Source organism: Tympanuchus pallidicinctus, unplaced genomic scaffold, assembly GCF_026119805.1.
Source record: "Tympanuchus pallidicinctus isolate F22 unplaced genomic scaffold, pur_lepc_1.0 scaffold29, whole genome shotgun sequence".
In the NCBI taxonomy this organism is placed as follows: domain Eukaryota; kingdom Metazoa; phylum Chordata; class Aves; order Galliformes; family Phasianidae; genus Tympanuchus; species Tympanuchus pallidicinctus.
This window is the reverse complement of record NW_026294746.1, coordinates 573,337-590,235: the sequence shown is the minus strand read 5'-3', so window position 1 is coordinate 590,235 and position 16,899 is coordinate 573,337. Positions and strand designations below refer to the sequence as shown.

At 64.9% G+C, this 16,899-nt stretch overlaps 2 protein-coding genes across 7 annotated transcripts; both read right to left on the bottom strand.

Annotated features, from left to right (window-relative positions):
* Window positions 1-45: 45 nt before the first annotated feature.
* On the bottom strand, window positions 46-4,609 carry TNFRSF25 (TNF receptor superfamily member 25). The gene is made up of 8 exons (XM_052691778.1): window positions 3,871-4,609; window positions 2,004-2,199; window positions 1,749-1,880; window positions 1,495-1,653; window positions 1,339-1,420; window positions 1,215-1,273; window positions 930-1,138; window positions 46-849 (listed from the first exon to the last, which is right to left on the bottom strand). The coding sequence occupies exons 1-8, from the start codon at window positions 3,898-3,900 to the stop codon at window positions 415-417; spliced, it is 1,302 nt and encodes a 433-aa protein (XP_052547738.1). The 5' UTR covers window positions 3,901-4,609; the 3' UTR covers window positions 46-414.
* A 141-nt stretch (window positions 4,610-4,750) lies between these two features.
* Window positions 4,751-16,848, bottom strand: PLEKHG5 (pleckstrin homology and RhoGEF domain containing G5). Of its 6 annotated transcripts, none has more exons than XM_052691775.1 (22): window positions 16,768-16,848; window positions 13,461-13,537; window positions 11,047-11,176; window positions 10,854-10,956; window positions 10,686-10,746; window positions 10,495-10,586; window positions 10,283-10,419; window positions 10,058-10,206; window positions 8,403-8,588; window positions 8,074-8,247; window positions 7,907-8,002; window positions 7,769-7,819; window positions 7,487-7,636; window positions 7,300-7,410; window positions 7,086-7,235; window positions 6,878-7,015; window positions 6,685-6,804; window positions 6,477-6,609; window positions 6,284-6,399; window positions 6,054-6,214; window positions 5,193-5,981; window positions 4,751-5,112 (listed from the first exon to the last, which is right to left on the bottom strand). In XM_052691775.1, exons 3-22 carry the CDS (start codon window positions 11,087-11,089, stop codon window positions 5,103-5,105), a joined length of 2,970 nt encoding a protein of 989 aa, XP_052547735.1. In that variant the 5' UTR covers window positions 11,090-11,176; window positions 13,461-13,537; window positions 16,768-16,848; the 3' UTR covers window positions 4,751-5,102. The 6 variants fall into 6 exon arrangements, with proteins under 6 accessions (XP_052547735.1, XP_052547737.1, XP_052547733.1 ...); XM_052691777.1 differs by lacking the exon at window positions 16,768-16,848 and adding an exon at window positions 15,010-15,592 and having other exon boundaries at window positions 8,074-8,244; XM_052691773.1 differs by lacking the exon at window positions 16,768-16,848 and adding an exon at window positions 15,010-15,591.
* Between the last annotated feature and the right edge of the window lie 51 nt (window positions 16,849-16,899).

Below are 16,899 nucleotides of genomic sequence, written 5' to 3'. Positions count from 1 at the left end.
GTGGGGCCAGCAGCAGCCCCAGAAGAAGGGCCAGGTGCGAAGGGGTGGAGAACACACTGCTTTATTGGGGCAGGGGCAGGCCCACCCATGTGCACCAGCTGGGCGGCCTCGAGAACTATCCCATGGGTTTGCAGCGGGCTCAGTGCCTGCTCGTCCTGCGAGCAGCACGGGATCCCGGGAGCAGGAGGACATAAATAGGGGGGGGTGAGTGGCCCAGAAGGGGAGTTCTGCTCTGCTCCTGCAGCCTGAGCCAGCAGTCCAGATAACTGACATAAAATGTCTACACAGCATAAGTAACAATACTTAGGGGTAGGGCACTCTGTGCGCCGGATCGCTTTGCTGAGGGGGCACAGTGCAGCCAGGAGGGCTGTGGGGCAGCCGCTGGGGCTGTGTCACCACACTGCAGGCATGAAATCAGGGTCCCAGTGCCAGGCTCTGGCGCAGTGTCTCAGCGCAGCCTGACAGGTCCATGTGCTCCAGGGCGGCGAAGATGCGGTCAAGCGTGGCACTGGTCTGCTGGCACCAGCGCTTCAGCATCTCGTACTGCCGGTCGCGGAACGGGGCCACCTCCATCTCCACCAGCTCAATCTCCGTGTCCCGCAGCTCCAGCACCCGCATGAACTCCTTCCAGCGCCGCACCGGCACCGCGTTGATGACAGCGTAGAGCTGGCTGCCCTGCAGCAGGGCACAGCGCTGGGGGCTGCTGAGTGGTGGGGCCGGGCTGTGCGCTGTGCTGGGCACCGAGGGCTCTGTGGTGCCGCTGGGCAATGCTGCTCTGCTGGGTTGTTGGTGCAGCAAGGCCGAGGACTCGGAGCTCCTCCTCGCCATGCTGGAGCCAGGCTCCCACACCTGTCCGGAGAGTTTGGCCAGGTCCAGTGCAGACCGCCCGACCGTGGCCGGTAGCCACCCACCCCACCGCAGGCACTCACCTGGCACTGCATCACTTCTGTTGCTGCAGCCCTATGGGTGACGGGGTGCATACAGGCTGTGGGGCCAGAGCAGTCCCAGGGTGAGACTGTAGGTAGAGAGCTGACTGCTGGGGTTTCCATCTGGAGCCGCTTCCGCTTGTGATAGATGGCAAGGGCACCCAGGAAGAGGGGCCCGGTCAGACCCAGCAGGATGTACTCCAGCCCCGAGCCTGCAAGGAAGTACTGCTGTCCCCTGGTTGCTCCCCACCCCACTGCCCTCACCCCGAGCCTCGCCACCTCACACACCTGGGGCACGGTGGCCGCACACCCGCTGGCACTCCTCGCCGCATGTCTCTGGGGTGCTCCTGCAAGGAGAGGGATGGTGGGCACTGTGCCTGTTGCCAGCACACCCCCCCCGGGAGCTGCTTACATGCGGCACGGGCGGCACTCGCTGCCCTCGGCATAGAAGTCGGGCTTGCAGCTCCCACACTGTGCATCTTGCCTGTCTGAGCCTGGGGAGAGGGTGCATGTCAGGGCAGTGGAAGCCCTGCAGGTGGCATCCCATGGGCTGGGTGGAAACACTCACAGGGCTGCAGAAGCAGCTTCCCAGGGCAGGTCTTGCACTTCTTGCAGGAGAATTCACTGCAGGAATCATCCTTGTTTTGGCACTCACGGAAGTGGCCAGACTCACAGCCACAGGCGATATTGCTGGTGGCTGAGCAGTTGCTCACCACAGTCTGGAAAGCTGCAGAGGCAGGCGGTGAGCAGGGCAGCACAAGCACAGCGTGGCACAGCGTGGCACAATGTAGTACAGTATGGCACAGCACACTGCCGACTCACTTTGATGGTCACACGTGTAGCAAGCATCGCACTTGGGGCGGGTGTTGGGGTGGGAGAGAAAGGTGCCGGCGGGACAGGCTACACAGACGTTGTCGTTTCCATGGCTCGTGCAGGGGGTTTGCAGGAATGTCCCTGTGGGCAGCAGAGAGACAATGAGCACGGCCACTGCTGCATGCCCAGGCAGGGCCATGCCACCATGCCCGTGGCAAGCGACACACCTGGTGCATGGTGCCTTGCCAGCTGGGCGCTTCTCACCTGGGGGACACTGGGTACAGCACCGACCAACTGAACGGATCCAGCTCATCCCGGAGGGGCAGGAGGACTTTATGGTGGACCTCCGAGTGCGGTTGGATGGGAGCACCAGGCCCTGCTGGCTGCGTAGCATGGAACAGTCCTGGCAGCCCGGGGGCTGTGACCCGCTGGCCAGCAGCCACAGCACTGCCAGGAGCACCTGTGGGCAGGGAGAGGGCAGGCTGCAGAGAGCCTGGGTGCAGAGCAAGCATCCCAGGGCAGCAGGGCTGGGCCATCGCACTCACTGGGCTTCCAGCCATGGACAACAGGCACCTGAGCCCCAGCCAAGCCCAATCTGCAGGGTGTTAGGCCAAGCAGATGCCGGTGCCCTGCAGGGCTGGCAGCAGGGCAGGACAGCCAGGGGCAGCCCCGAGCCCACAGCCCCACGGCTGGGAATGCCCCAGGGCAGCCCCTGTGCCGGGCTTTCCCCTTGGTCCCTGAGTAATTGCTTTCCTGACCTCAGCATAGGGCACACACTGTGTGGGCACACGGGTCGTCCTGCTGGGCTCAGGCAGACCAGCGTTGCCCACAGGAGCTCAGACCTCCAGATGCCGTCAGCCTGCCCAGTGCTCAGCCCCACACAGTGCAGTTCAGGGCACGGGAGGGTTAACGCCTCCCTCCACTTTCCTCCGTTTTTATCTGCCTCGCAGATGAGGCGATTTCCTCCTTGAGAGGAAACCATGCCCAGCTCACGCTGTCCCCGATGCTATCACACTTCATGCGTGCGTCCCAAAGTAGGTCACTGCTCCCCCGCCACCCCGCAGGGCGCCGGCTGCTGAGTGCAGGGGAGCTCTGGGGGGAGCACAGCGGGTGCCTGCCTCACTGCACCACCCGCAGCCCGGCTGGGGTCCCGGAGCCGCACACGGCGCTGCGATGCGAGCAGCGTTTGCTCGGCCACGGCAGGCAGGGAGCCAGGGGATTCCTTGCCGGGGGCTGGATTTCCCAGCCGAGATCACCCCGATTACAAGGACTGAATCATTTTCTATTAAACCCGCCGCCGCCGGACTGGAAACCATGCCCAGGCTGCGCCATTTGCATAACGCTGCGATCGCATCAGGGCGGCCGCACCACAACAAGGAGCCCAGCAGCCAGCGGCACGTCTGAGTCAGCGCGCAGCCCTGCCGGGCACGAGCACCCCGCGGCGCGGCCCGACCTGCACGCGTGTGCCGCCCCGTCCCCGCGCCTGGCGGGCAGCTGCTGCGCGGCACCGGTTACGCAGCGGGGCCTCCGCTTCCTGTGCCGCTCAAGCGCCGCCCCTACCCGTAACGCGGTTCTGTCTGCAGCCTCTGCTCCTGGCCCCGCAAGGCTGGGGCACCACCTACTCAGCCAGCCCGCTGTCACCGTCTGCCACCGTGCTTGGGGCTGCAACGGCATCCCTGAGCCGCGCTCGCAGGCTCTCAGCGCAGCCTGGCCACGGTCCTGTGGCCGTGCTCTGCCCACCGTCCCTGTGGCTGCGCTCATGCTGCCGGTGACTGCGCTGTGCCCTCAGCACCCGTGGCCGTGCCGAGCCCTGGGGCTGTGCCATACCCGTGCTTCCCACAGGCTGTGCCTGTGATCCCCACGGCCGTACCGTACCTATCACCCCTGCGACCATATCCCACCCACAGCCCCACTGCTGTGCCCTGGCTCAGGCTGCGGGAGGGCAGATTGCAGCCTCCAGGTGTTCAGCACAGCTCAGACAGTGAGCGCTTTCGTGGGACGTGGACCCCACAGCAAGTTGCCGAGTGCATCTCTCACCCCCTCCACTGAAACCACCCATAGCCACCACCTGCTCTGGGCACCCAGGGCCACACCAGCCTAGCCAGCAGGCCCCCAGCCCCCCCACACTCACCGAGGCCACCCCTGGGCAGCGGTGCTTCATCCTTGCAGCTGGCACAGCTGGGTCATGCCGTGTGGCAATGGTGGGCACAACTGAGCATGGGGTTCCCGGTGCTGGGGAGATTCAGTATCGGGTTCCCCCACACCCCATTGCTGCTGCACGACGTGTGATGAATGAGCACCAGCCCTCCCCAAGCAGGCTTTTATATGTGACCACAGCAGGAGGAAATGCTTTTTTGGAAATGAGACCAGAGGGTTCGAAAGCACATGACAGGAACACTGCGCAGGAGAGACCTGTGCCAGCCCAACATGTCCCTCCCATTCCCCCCAGCAGCACAGACACAGCCTGGAGGGGGGACACAGCATCCTCTGCTTTGCTAGGCAGAGCTGCACCGTGACCCAAACCCCCGAGCTGGGGTACAGAGCTGGGGCTGGCTCCATGAGCGTTGCATGGCATCTGCTCTGCATCTGCTCCTCCTCACCCCACGGCGCCTGGCTGCTGCCCGAAGGAGAGGCGAGGTGGGCGCAGCATGCACACAGCGAGGTTTATTGCTTGGCTGGACCGCACCGCAGCCAGCACAGGTGCCACGGCCAGTACATGCCCACAGTGCAGCCACCGCCACCTCCCAGTGCCAGCAGGCAGCACTGCTACAGGGACAGCCTGAAGCTCAATAAATACGCACTCTGCAGTGGCATCCCACTCCGGTGTGGGCTGTGTCAACAGGCAGTAGCTCCCCACCAGCCCAGCACAGGAGCTCCCACGCTTCTACTCCCTGGCCACCAAACCATGCCCTGGCCAGACCCCGTGGCCACTGCTAGCCCCAGCTCAGCCCTGTCCCCTCGTCTCGCCACCCCCCGCCTCCCGCCCCACATGCCAGCAGCCCTGTGCTGCCCACCCCGCAGCCATCTCACACCTTCCCCACTCCCCGCTGCCGACGTCGCCATCCCTCCTCCTCGCATGGAGCTGCTGAGCCCATGGCCTCCCCAGGCGCAGCCCCATGACCACACTGTGCGCCATGTCCAGCCCCACACGGACACCCCTGGGTAGCAATGGGCAGCCTGGTGCTGCCCTGCCGGGATGCATCCTCCCAGATGGGACTGCTCTGTGTCCCCCACGTGTGACATCCTGGCACAAGCTGGTGGGTGCCCGCTCTGCCCAGCCCCGACGTTACGCTACGGTTAGAAGCAGGAAGAGCTCTTGGAGCAGCCGCACGTCCATCCTCATCCTCACTGCCCCGGCAGCTCTCAGACCTCCCTGCAGGGCACAACAAAGAAAGAAGCTTGGTCAGTGTGGGGCCTGGCACATGGCACGTAGAGGGGATGGGCTGCACATACGAGGCCGTCAGCGTGGAGTTGAGGAGCAGCGTGGTCCGTATTCGGTAGAGCTGTGCCAGCGTCAGCTTGCGGTGCTGCGCTGAGGAGGAGTCTGAGAGCGTGCGGTGGGCAGGGGGCTGAGGGCTGTGGCTGGGCTGGCCCATGGTGGGTACACGGGGCTCCATGGGCTCCTCCGGCTCTGAGAGCTCTGAAGTGGAGTCACCACTACTGCTGCTGCTGGCACCGGGGGCCAGGAGCTCTGGGGAACGGCTAGTCCGCTGGAGCAGTGGGGGAGCAGGAGGGGCCATGCATAGGTCAGAGAGGCTCCGGCTCTGGTTGAGTGGGGTAGGGGGTCCGGCCAGCAGTTGAAGCAGGCTGGCCTCTGACTTGGACTTGAGCACTCGGGCCTTGCAGGGCAGGAGCTGCACGGGCGTCTGACGGCGCAGCCGGGGTGAGGGGGGCTGTGGGGCCAGGGCTTCTGGCTCCTCCTCAGCCCCTACGTCCTGCTGCCGGGGAAAGTCCCGTGGTGAGGCGGGTGAGAGTGTGCCGTAGGCGCTGTCGATGGACGCCGAGCAGAAGCTGCCAGGCTGCGCGGTGGCACTGGGGGGCAGGGGCAGGCTGCCAGAGGGCAGCTCGTGGGTTGGGGTGCTGCCAGAGGTGCCGGTGGCGGTGCTGACAGAGGTACCAGTGCTGACAGAGGTGCTGTCTGACGGTGAACCGAACGGCCCCACGTCTGAGTCTGGGGAGGAGAGCTCATCGCCGCCGTCCACCACCACCACTGAGATGGTGTCGGTGGAGCCGTCCGAGGGGCTGCGGAAGAGGGGAAGGTGAGGAGGAGGCTGCGCCGCAGACGTGGTCACAGTGCCCCTGTCCCACTCGTACCACTGCTGGGAGTCCAGGCTGGTGCTGCTGCGGCGCAGCACCGTGGGCGAGCTGGCGGTCGAGGTGCTGCTCTCACCATCCTCCTCATCTTCCTCCTCCTCCTGCAGGCGCCGGCACTGCCCACGCTGCTGCTCCTGCAGCCGCAGCCGCTGCAGCAGGTTCTGGGAATGGCAGGTGTCAGGGATCTGTGGGCACGAGACCCCCACGCCCCCCCCACGCGGTGTCTTCACCTGTGCATTGTGCAGTGCCTCGACCCAGCTGCGGCACAGCGACTGCCCACTGGCCTGGAAGGTGTAGGCAGCCACAGCGCTGCCAAACTCGTTCAGGTAGATGAGGAGAAAGGAGCCTGTGGATGAGGAGCTGTGAGGCTTGGACTTCCAATGTTTTCCTAGGGTGCAACCCCTCCCCCCTGGTGCCACTCACCCGGGTCCTTCAGCTCCCGGCAGATGACTTTGTCCACCAGCAAGGGCTGTCGGATCACCTTGGTGCGCTCAGCCTTCTTGACAGGCTTGGTGATGAGGAAGAGGTCGGTGAAGAGGAAGCAGTAGACGTCCATCTGTGGAGGTGAGAGCAGGGCCATGGGTGCCAGCCCACACACGAGGGATGAGCTCCCCATGCCCACCATCCTCACCTTGCTGTCTTTACCTTCCCGCATCTTCAGGCTGCCTTCGAGCAGAAGCTGCCGGGTGTCATCTGGGGAGGTGCCGGGCATGGGGGCCGTCAGGTCCAGCCGCAGAAACTCCTTCAGCAGCTGCAGGGAGCCAGGGAGGTCAGCACAGGTCAGGACACAGCACAGCACTGCAGCCACGCTGTGCCCAGCCTACCTTGTCCACCTCATCCGTGCTGCCCTCCACCACCTCATAGGCATCGATGCGGCTGAGGATGGCGGCCAGGCGCTGCTGCTCCTGCCGCTGCCGCATCCGCGAGTTGACGTGGTTGATGAAGTGCTCCACAGAGCCGATCTGCAGCACAGGCACAGGGGTGAGAGGCTGGGCTGCCCACCTGCCCGCGTCCCCACGCCGTGCCCCTTACCATGGTGAGGATGGCATCACGAGTGCGCGCATCGTCTGTCTTCTTCAGCACGGACTTGAGGAGCAGTGGGTACTTGGTGAGGCGCTGGTGCGGCTTCACCAGCATGTCGCTGAGCTTCAGGCGGCTGCACTGCTTGTGCTTCTCGGCCCACTGCAACACGCAGATGTCAGCTCCAGCCCCAGCCCCGGCCCCAGCCCCGCTGCGCCCCCCTCACCGTCACATAGGCACGGAAGAGCTCGCTGTCGCGCAGCAGATTGCGCATGTACTCCATGCAGCCCTCCTCCTCCATGCAGTACTGGATATAGGGCTTGAAGAGCGTTCCAAACTGCGGGCAATGCAGAGGTGTCACTGCAGGGCACAGCCTGGCACAGTCCATGGTGCAGCACAGGGTTGGCACTCACCGTCTTGAAGCCCTTGAGGAAGTCCATGGGGTCAAGCAGCACCTTGGTCCGGCGGGCCTTGTCCAGCACCGGGGCCATGACGCTGCTCCACAGGCTGCGGTGCAGCTGGATGATCTCCCCAATATTGCCAAACAGACGCTCAGCATCCACCTACGGGGGGAGGCGGGGAGTCGCCGTGGGTCACATCCCCATGCACCCACCGTGCTGGGGGACCCCTGCTATGCACCACACTGCTGTTCCCCCAGACCCCACAGCACAGCCCCAAATACACAGTGCACTCACCTCACACAGCAGCCCTGACTCCTGAAGGTTCAGCAGGCAACAGAGGAAGAGCTGTGGAGACAGAGCAGGAGCTCGTGGGGCAGGAGCCATGGTATGGGGGACACCTGTGGCTGAGGAACATGGGCCATGGGCACTCACATCAGTGATGACCTTTAGCTTTCGGATGTAGGTGGCCTCAGTGTGCAGCAGCTCCCAGATGGCTTCCTGCTGGTGGCACTGCCGGCGCGTCAGGGCCTGCAGGGCCAAGCGTCAGTGTTTCACCATCCAAGGAGTGCGGCCAGCACCGCCATCAACCCCAGCCCTACCTCCGTGCCCTCAATGATTTGCTGCCAGCTGTCCTCTAGCACCAGGCTGCTGTCGTCCCCATCCTCCTCCCAGGAGTCCTGGTCGAAGCGGAGCTGCGGTGGTAGTTTGGGCAGCCCAAAGCTGCTGTAGGTGTGCAGCTTGCTTTCCAGCTGCTCCATCTTGTCCACCTCCTGCTGGAAGGCATGAGCAGATGGGCTGGGGACAGTGGCAGAATGCCACAGTTCTGCTGGCCCTGCGCACGGATCCGGGGCACAGCCATGCAGGACCTCATCCCACCACCACCCCAGCACAGCACCACGACTCCCACACCCCTCCCCTGCCCACCTACCCGCCCAAAGGGGCCAGTGCTGGTGCTGGAGCTGAAGAAGCCACTGAAGCGGCTGGCAGCACGGTTCTTCCAGGTGTCGGTGCCATTGGTGGGCAGAGAGCCACTGCCATGCAGGGATGGCTCAGGGCTGGGGATGCTGGCGTCCCCCAGGAACTCCGTCATGTTCTTCCGCCGCCTGCCCGGAGCCTGCATGGGTACAATGAGTGCCGCAGGTCAGCACCAGCCCTGCTCACTTCACAGCGCAGGGACAGCCCCCAAAAGCCACGCTCTGCCCCTGCTGATGTGTCCCCCACACCCCATAGCCGACCCCTTTCTAGGGTGTGCAGAGCCAGGCCCCCACGGGACATGAGCTCGCTGCGCCCGCACCCGCACTGACCTGCGTACCTGCATCCTGCATACAGGGGGCCAAGTGCCCCGGTCCTGTGCCCACACCCCGTGGCAGAGGGGCTCTGCGGCTCAGCGCATCCCACAGGGTGCAGCACCCCGAGCCCCTCACCGCCCAGCCGTGCTCTGAACTTGAACCGCAGAGCCAGGCAGCTCTGGCTGTGCTCCTCCGAACAAAAGGAGGTGGGGCCAGCGCAGAAAACCTAATTTCCCTCCTCACCAGATAAGCTAAACAGACCCGAACAATTCGCTGGCAAAGATCAAAGCCCACCATCCCGCAGCGGAGCTGGGTCCCGGCCACACAGCACCCGCCTGCCCAGGCACTCGGCTCACGCCATACTCATACATCCCCACAGCCCCTTGCCAAGGCCACACCACGACGTGGCTGCTGCCCTCTCCTCACCTGGTACAAAGTGCAGCATGGCCATTGCGTGGCACAGAGACCTACTGTCCCTGAGCCGTGACAGCCCAGTGAGCCTTGCAGAATCTCTACTTTGCCCCAGCACGGCCCCACATCTCACCGTGCCACGGCGTCTCCAGGCGCCCTGGCCCACGCTGGCCCTGCTGCCCTGGTTCGGCTCTGCTCCCACCTGCCCTCGGGGACCCGGCTGTGGAGGTGGCCCTGTGACCGCCATCCCTTCTGCCCCACCAGCGCAGTGCCGGTCCCACTGCCAGGCATCGTACTGCCGGATGCGGGCAGCCACCAGCCCCGGCCACACAGCCAGCTTAGTGCACTCGGGGGCTTCTGGCTCAGAGAGCTAAGAGCTGCTGTCCCCACGCTGGGATCCCCAGAGCCAAATTCTGGGGAGCGGGAGCTGTGTGGCCACACGAGCGTGGCATCAGCTCCTACGGGGAGTGGCAGCAGATCCGGCCCCACATCTTATCTGGGTCCGCAGGGCAGGACTGAGGCTGCACACAGCAGCTGACAGGTGCCAAGGCGAGGAGGGACAGTGGCCACATCCTGGCCAGGAGTGCCAGCCTCACCGCCATGGGGCCCTGGGGCGTAGAGCTTTGCTTTGCTCAGGTACCAGCCCATACGTGGCACAGCTGCAGGGCTGCCAGCTGAGCTGCCACGCCTGGTGCAGGGCACTGCCCACGCTGCAATGTGGCACCGCTGGCACAGCACAGCACTGCTGGGAGCTGAGCCTGTTCTCAAGGCTTCCAGGGGCTTTGCACCCCCATTGCATGAAGCCAACCAGGAGACGCCCTACTGCTCTGGTGTGCCCCCACCTTTCCAGATACACGAGGCGCAGAGTGCTGCAGGTACTCACCAGGATGTCAGTGCCCTCCCTGCGGCCCGGCCCTGGCTCCAGCCCTGTCCCAAGGAGTGCAGCGGTGCTGGCGGGGCGCAGGATGGGCAGGCTGGCTGAGCGTGCATCCCGTGCCGCCTGCTCCACCTTCAGCTCATCCCCGGGCTTGGCTACGGGAGCACAGAGCTGTCAGAGCCCCCAGCCCCGTGGTGCCTGTTTTGGCCTTATATTTGCCCCCCTCCACACCTTTCACCCGCAGGTAGTGTCCCCCGAAGCGGTACGCCTCAAACTGGAGGGAGAGTGGTGTGTTGGACTGGTCCAGGTAGATGTCCACCTTGCTGTGCTCAATAGCCCTCCTCTCAAAGACCGGCAGCAGCACGTCCCTGTGGGATACCATCCCTATGGGTTCTGTGGGGTCTGTGTGCCCATCAGGGCTGTGCCTGGCACAGGCAGCTCACCCCAGGGACTTCTTCTTCATGGCTGGCACGATCTCTGCCTCGATATCAACATTCAGGTCGAATTTGAGGGTGAAGCACTCCTTGCTGGGGTCCTGCAGGAGACACACAGCTCACAAAGGGCTCCCACCCATCTTGGATGTGGCCACAGCATAACCCCACAGCAGAGCCCCATAGGGGGGATGGTGTCTTACATCCGTGTGCCTGCGCCGAGCCTTCTTCTTGGGCAGCTTCAGTGCCGAGCTTCTCCTGTCCCTGCAGGCATGGGCAGAGTGAGCCAGGTGTCCTGCAGGGTCTGCTGGCAACACAGAGACACCCACTCTGTCCCACCAACTGCAGGAAGGGCTGGGACATGCACTCACCCCCTCCCGTCTGCCGGTCCCTCATCGTCATCCTCCATGTCGGAGGCAGGGCTGGTGCGCGGTGGGCACGAGCGTGTGGACACGTTGCGAGCCAGGATAGAGCCTGTCAATGAGCATTGGGGCCAGGCTGAGCTGAACCCACTGGCCCTGCTGTGTCCCACCAAGGGCCCAGGGTGCAGCCAGCCCGGCTTACCTGGTGGGGACAGGTCGAAGCGGATGTGCCCATCGAAGTGCATGGTGTCGTGCAGGTGCCCGTCGCAGGCCTCACACAGGCTGAGCGGGCTGCTGCGGTTCAGCTGCTGGCACTTGGCGTGGTGGCATACCTGTGGGGTGCAGCTGTGGGCTGGGACAGAGCAGCAGCGAGACCCCCTCACCCCCTATGGGCTGTGCTGAGCCCCCTCCCCATCACCACCGCACTGCACAGAGACCCTCAGAGCCTTGGGACTGCAGCAGAAGGGCTGCACACAGCCGGGCATGGAGGGAGAGAGGGCACTGGAGGCACTGGGGGCACCTGGCCCCCACGCGCCCATTTATGATGTCCCATGCTGGGCTGAGGGTGCACCAGGACCTGCTGTGCTCTCAGGGGTCTGCAGGGCCACTCCAGAGCCCTTTTGTGTTTGCAAGATCAGTGTCCCCACGGCAGGACGGAGGAAGCAAGTGTCTGCAGCAAAACAATGCTTGCAAGCCGATGCATTTCCTCCGATTGTGCGCCCAGCCTCAGCCTCGGCCGGGCATTCACAGGCATTTATTTTTAAACCCCTGGCCAGCCCCAGCGCGGTGCACAGCCCGTGACCCCCTGCTGGGGGCTGCGCCAGGGGTTGGGGTGCTGCCGGGGGCTGGCAGCCCACACGCGAGGTACGTCCCCATCTGGCAGTGCCCCACGGCCACCCCACGAGCAGAAAGGCTGCGGTGTGGCATCCCAGGAGCGCGGCCCCACTGTGCGGCAGAGGAAGCGCCGGTGCACCCCGAGCCGCCCCCGCTTCCTGCCCTCCTTCCTCCCGGCGCTGCTGAGGTCAATGCTGACGCGGCCCGCCGCCCGCGCTCCCCAATGGGGCCACTTGCCCCCAGCACCACACTGCTTTCACCGCGCCTCGGCTGCCCCCACCGCAGGGATGCCAAGGGAAACCCAAACCCATAGGCATAGCCCAGGGCTGCAGGGTCGAAGCACCGCAGCCGTACTGCTCACCAACCTGCCCGCCTGCACGTCCCGCTCGGCCCCATCCGACCATCCAACACTGGCGATGGCTCCCGGCCGCTTGCTCCCGGTGGTGCTGGCACGAGGCCGCAGCCCGGTGCCACGTGTGTCCCGCGCTGTGTTTACCCAGCAGCTCCACCCATGCAAACACGCCACGCCTGCACCCACACTGCACACCTGCCTGCCCGCCTCGCCTCCCCTGATCCCCGCTCTGCCCACACCGCGCTCCCTCCCCAGGCAGGTGCCCACACCACTGCCTGCACTGCAGGGTCTGAAGCGCTGGGGGGCTGAGGAAACAGCCCGGCTCTGGAAGGAGCAGGAGAGCAGAGCGTTCCTGAAACCCGCACTGTTTGAAAGGCCACCGCTTCGTTATTTCCTCCCTGATGCTCTCAAAAGGCAGCGGTGCCTCATTCCAAAAAACAGAGCTCATCTGCTCACCATAAAAGCCTGCGGTGGTGCTGTCAGACTTCCAGGGCCCAACTACCATCGCTCTTGTTGCTGGAGCAATCGCCCTGCGCTTCCCTTCCCACCGAGGCCGGGAGCATCGCACCGCACGGCTGAGCACTGCACGCCCTCCCCACCAGCACGGCCTCGGTGCACTGAGCAGGAACCCAGCACTCACCAGGAGCAGAGCAGCAGCACGGCACCGGCAGCGAGGACAGCCAGGAGCGAGCCAGCAGGTCGAGCAGCCAGAGATAAGGGGCCCTAAATCCACTCCGGCTTTACATTAGCGATCAACAAGATTAGGAGAGGTGGCATGGGGCGCTTCCAGCCGCAGGCTCTGCTTAATTCCAGAGCCCTGCACTTCCCAGCCTGATCACGGCGCTCCCGTCCCTCCACATGCCTCAATGGACGCAAGTATGAACGCAGCCGCTCCTGGAGGGGCCCTGTGTAGCTCTGCTGCCAAGCCCCGGTGTGCAGCAGAGCTGCAGCAGAGGTTCCCTCCCTCCTGGGCACAGCCGCGCTGCCTGTGCTGGCTTGCCGAGCGATGCTCCCACCAGGAACAGGACAGACGGGCTCAATGAGATTAGCCTGAATTACGGCAGGTGGGGAAACAGGGAAGCTGCTGCCACGCAGTTAAATCCCAGCCACGCACGAGCCTGCAGGCACACACGGGCAGCGGGACCGCGATGCTGCCGAGGGATGCGTGCCACATGCAGCTCCCACCATGTGGGAAGTGGCTGCAGCCCTTCCCTGCTACCTAGCCGCATCCTACCGGCACAGGGCTTTCTGCCCCATGGCTGCCTGCCAGCCAGCTGCACCAACCGGTTCTGCCAGCACCAGAGGCATTGGGAGCCAGGGCGAGCCCATGGGAGCCTCCACCTGCCCAGATCTGCACCAAGACAGCATGCCTGCTGCCTTCCTGATGGCACAGCCCAAGCTGCCAGCACTGCCGGCACCCCATGACCTACCTTAGCCGCCCTCCTCTTGTCAGTACAGTCGGGATTCTGGCAACGCAGCCCCTGCTCCTCTGCTGGGCACTGCTCATCTGCAGGAGAGAGCTGGGGTTAGTGCTGGGTGCACACATGGGGCCCTGCAACCTCACGCAAAACCCTGCCCCACTGCTCTTGCCCCATGGCCCCTGCAGGAAGACAAGTCCCTGACAGTGAGCGCCCAGCTTTTGGACAGAAAGCAGAGAGCAGAAGCTGCCAACCTCCTGCCCCAGTGAGCGGCGGCAGCACCCGGTGATGCACCAAACCTCATGTCCCCATGCCCAGAACCCAGCGCTGTGGCTCCAGCTTCTCCAGCAGAAAAGAGCAGCATGCACCCGCAGCACTGGGACCAGCTGCCTCCTGCTCCCTGTCACAAAGTGCCAGGGCCACTCTGGGCACATGCTGCCCACAGAAGGGGTCCCACAGCTGCCCCAGACACAGGGCTGAGCAAGGCCAGGACTGCCCATGGCTGGGAGGGGGGCTGGGAGCTGCCCCTGGATGGGAACGGCAGCCCTGAGAGCTGCTAGTGATGATGCACAGCGCGCTCCCCAAACTCCCATTGCTGCAAACACAGGAACAGGTCCAAAGCCCCAAAACTGTCGTAATATGGAAATTTATTTCCCGACGGGTAGCAGAGCTGGGATGGCCACAGCAGAGAGCAGGGCCTGGGGGCATCATCCTGCACCAGCTGCCAGGAGAGGCACGGGCCGAGGGCAGTGCCAGGAGTGCTAAATCTGCTCCTCGCCAGTCCCCAAAGGGGCTTACGGTCTGCTTTAAGCTCTAACAGTTAAATCGGCCTTGAGGACAAATCCTATTTTGAAAGCTTTTGTTATGTGTCGTGCCTAATAGTTTAAAAATAACAGACTCCAGGCAGCTCGCGGCACACCGGCGGGCACCAGGGCTGAAGTGAGAGCTCTCCTGTGGGGCAGTGTGGGGGCCGTGCTCACACCGACCCAGGGCACCTCCATGAGGACCCCCCTGGGCACCCCTGGGTGCAGTGCCCCTGGGAGAGAGCCAGGAGTGCGGCTGCCGGGGGGCCCCGCTGCCCACACGCCGGCCCCACGCCGCAGCAGCACAATGGGCACTCTGTCCCCACCGCCACCCCACAGCGCCCGCCAGGCTGCTTGGCCCCTCCACCACCATCATTTCACTTGACCTATTATGAATAATAACAGAAACAAATCAGAAATTCTTTCAGGCTGGTGAAGGGAAGTTTTCCCAACTCACCAAAACCACGAGGACGGTGACAGCAGCCCCCTGCCCCGCCGCCCCACACCAGGTCACGCTGCAAACTGCCACTGTCCTTCCCAAACACCACCACCGGCAGCAGGGGCTCACACACACACACCGGGACCTCACAACCTGCGTGCCAGCTGCGGTGCACCGGGCAGGCAGCTCTCTGGGTGCTCCCCAGCTGCACCGCGGCATCCCTGCTCTCAGCCCTGCCGCAGCCTCCCCGCGCACAGCAGTCCCTCTGTCTCTGTGCAGGGTTTTCGCCACGCCACCGCCCTCCAGCCCCATGACGTACCCGCCAGCTGCTCGCTGATGTCCAGGCTGGAGCTCCAGGAGAAGCGCTCCACTGCCCCGTACTCCATGCCCGCCAGCGCGGGGGGCAGAGCCCCCAGCTCGTACGCACCCCGCTTCTTCCAGTACAGGAACATCGTGCGGCCGCAGCGCGGCACCTGCCCTCACCATGGGGCACCCAGGGGGCTGCCTCGGCCGAGCCGTGCCCACACCGGTGGGACTGGCCAGGGGGCCCGGCTCCGGCTTTAAGAGCAGGTCCCGCTCTCCGGACAAGCGCAGCATTCATCCCGTGAGCCGGGAGCGCTGGGGTGGCGGAGGGTGCTGCTGGAGGCTGCCCAATGCCCCGCGCACAGGGCGCACAAAGGGCCTTTCTTCAGCCTCCTACAGACATTGCACAAATTTCACTTTCCGCCGTCTATGAAAGAAATTTCGGCCGGGGAGACAAGACACGCTTGTGATTGAAATAATCGGCATGAAGAGCGCGGCTGTTCGGCAGCTCCGGCAGCACAGGGCCGGGGGGGGGAACGCTGCAGGCACTGGGGGCTGAGCGCTGCGGGGAGGACGGGCACAGCAGTGAGGACAGCTCTGGGGGTGGGCACATCGCCCCACGGCACCAGCACAGCTCCGGCTCCGGACCCCCGCCCTGCGCTCAGCACTCGGCTGCAATTCATGCATTGAGATTGTGGCACAACTTTACAGCAGTTCTCCCTGGCTCACACAACGGAATTTTCTCCCTACATCTGAGCTCCTAGCAGGGTCCCGGGTTTGGAACCTGCACACCATTCCGCCCCACGCCCCGCACAGGAGCTCCGGTGGCGGCAGTGCTGAGCTGGGACAGCCAGCAGCCGCGTGCCCCGGCTCCCCGGCGAGGCACAGAAGGTGGCAGGCAGGAGCCGGGCCGAGGCTGAGCCCCCCAACCTGACTGCCTTTGGGACGGCCCTGCATCCACGGCACAGCCCTCCCAGCGCTCCCTCCCGGCCTCACTACCACAGCTTTGTCTACGTGAAGCCACGTTTTCCAAACGCCAACTCGGCCACACAGAGAGCCGAACCCCCATCAGTGAAACCATCCACACTTGCTGGCAGCGGCCACTGCAGACGGGTCAGCAGCACCCCGGGATGCGCTCAGCCAGGATCGGGTGTTTGCGGTGCTGAGCCCAACAGGAGGGGACCTCATCACCACCGAAACGGCTCTGCCCACCCGTCCCGAGGAATGAGCTCCAGCCTCATCGTCTCCTCGCTGGCAAGCTCTCCCTAGCGCCGCTGGCGGTGACGCAGCACACGTGCGTGGAGACCGACAGTTTCATTTTTCTCCTTTCCAACACCAGGCAGCTGAGATCCGCGCAGGGCAAAGCTCCCTAAAACGGGACAACCTGCGCGGAAAAACCAGGCGAACGCAATTCCTGCCCAGCTTCATCAGCACCGACACCGCCCGCAGCCAGCACCGCCCGCTGCGCGCAGCTCCGCCGCCTCCGGGACTCTTCGCCAGCAGCGGACGAAGGCAAAAGCCGCTCCCGAGCTTTCGCGGCCGGCAAAGCAGACGGCGCCGCAGGCGGGCACAGCTCCTCCGGCCCCAACCCCCGCTCACGTGCTGGGGGCGGAGGAGGGGCAGCGCGTGCCCGAACCCGGCAGAGGATCGGCGAACCGCAGGGCGGGACCCGGGGGGGCCGGGCCCTTCCGGCGGGCGCCCCGCAGCCGCCCCTCCCTCCGCACCCCCGGAACGGCGGCGGCCGGACGTCGCCCCGCACCCCCCGCGCACTCACGCGTCCCCAGGCGAAGGACGAGGCGGCTGCGGGGACGGAACCGCGCCCGGGCGCAGCGCTCATCGCTCCGCGCGGTGCCGATGCCGCGCTCCGCACCGCCGCCCCCCGCCCGCAGCCGCCCCGCAGCGGGAG

Bases quoted from the DNA above. Each gene is read 5' to 3' on its own strand.
- TNFRSF25 (XM_052691778.1), bottom strand. From the start codon at position 3,900: ATGAAGCACCGCTGCCCAGGGGTGGCCTCG. The intron at 1,881-2,003 runs GTGAGAAGCGCC...TGCTGCCCACAG, and splicing joins CTGTACCCAGTGTCCCCCAG to GGACATTCCTGCAAACCCCC. The intron at 1,139-1,214 runs GTGTGTGAGGTG...ACTTCCTTGCAG, and splicing joins GTGCGGCCACCGTGCCCCAG to GCTCGGGGCTGGAGTACATC.
- PLEKHG5 (XM_052691773.1), bottom strand. From the start codon at position 15,142: ATGTTCCTGTACTGGAAGAAGCGGGGTGCGTACGAGCTGGGGGCTCTG. The intron at 10,957-11,046 runs GTAAGCCGGGCT...GCTCATTGACAG, and splicing joins CTTCGACCTGTCCCCACCAG to GCTCTATCCTGGCTCGCAAC. The intron at 7,236-7,299 runs GTGAGGGGGGCG...TGCGTGTTGCAG, and splicing joins TCTTCCGTGCCTATGTGACG to TGGGCCGAGAAGCACAAGCA.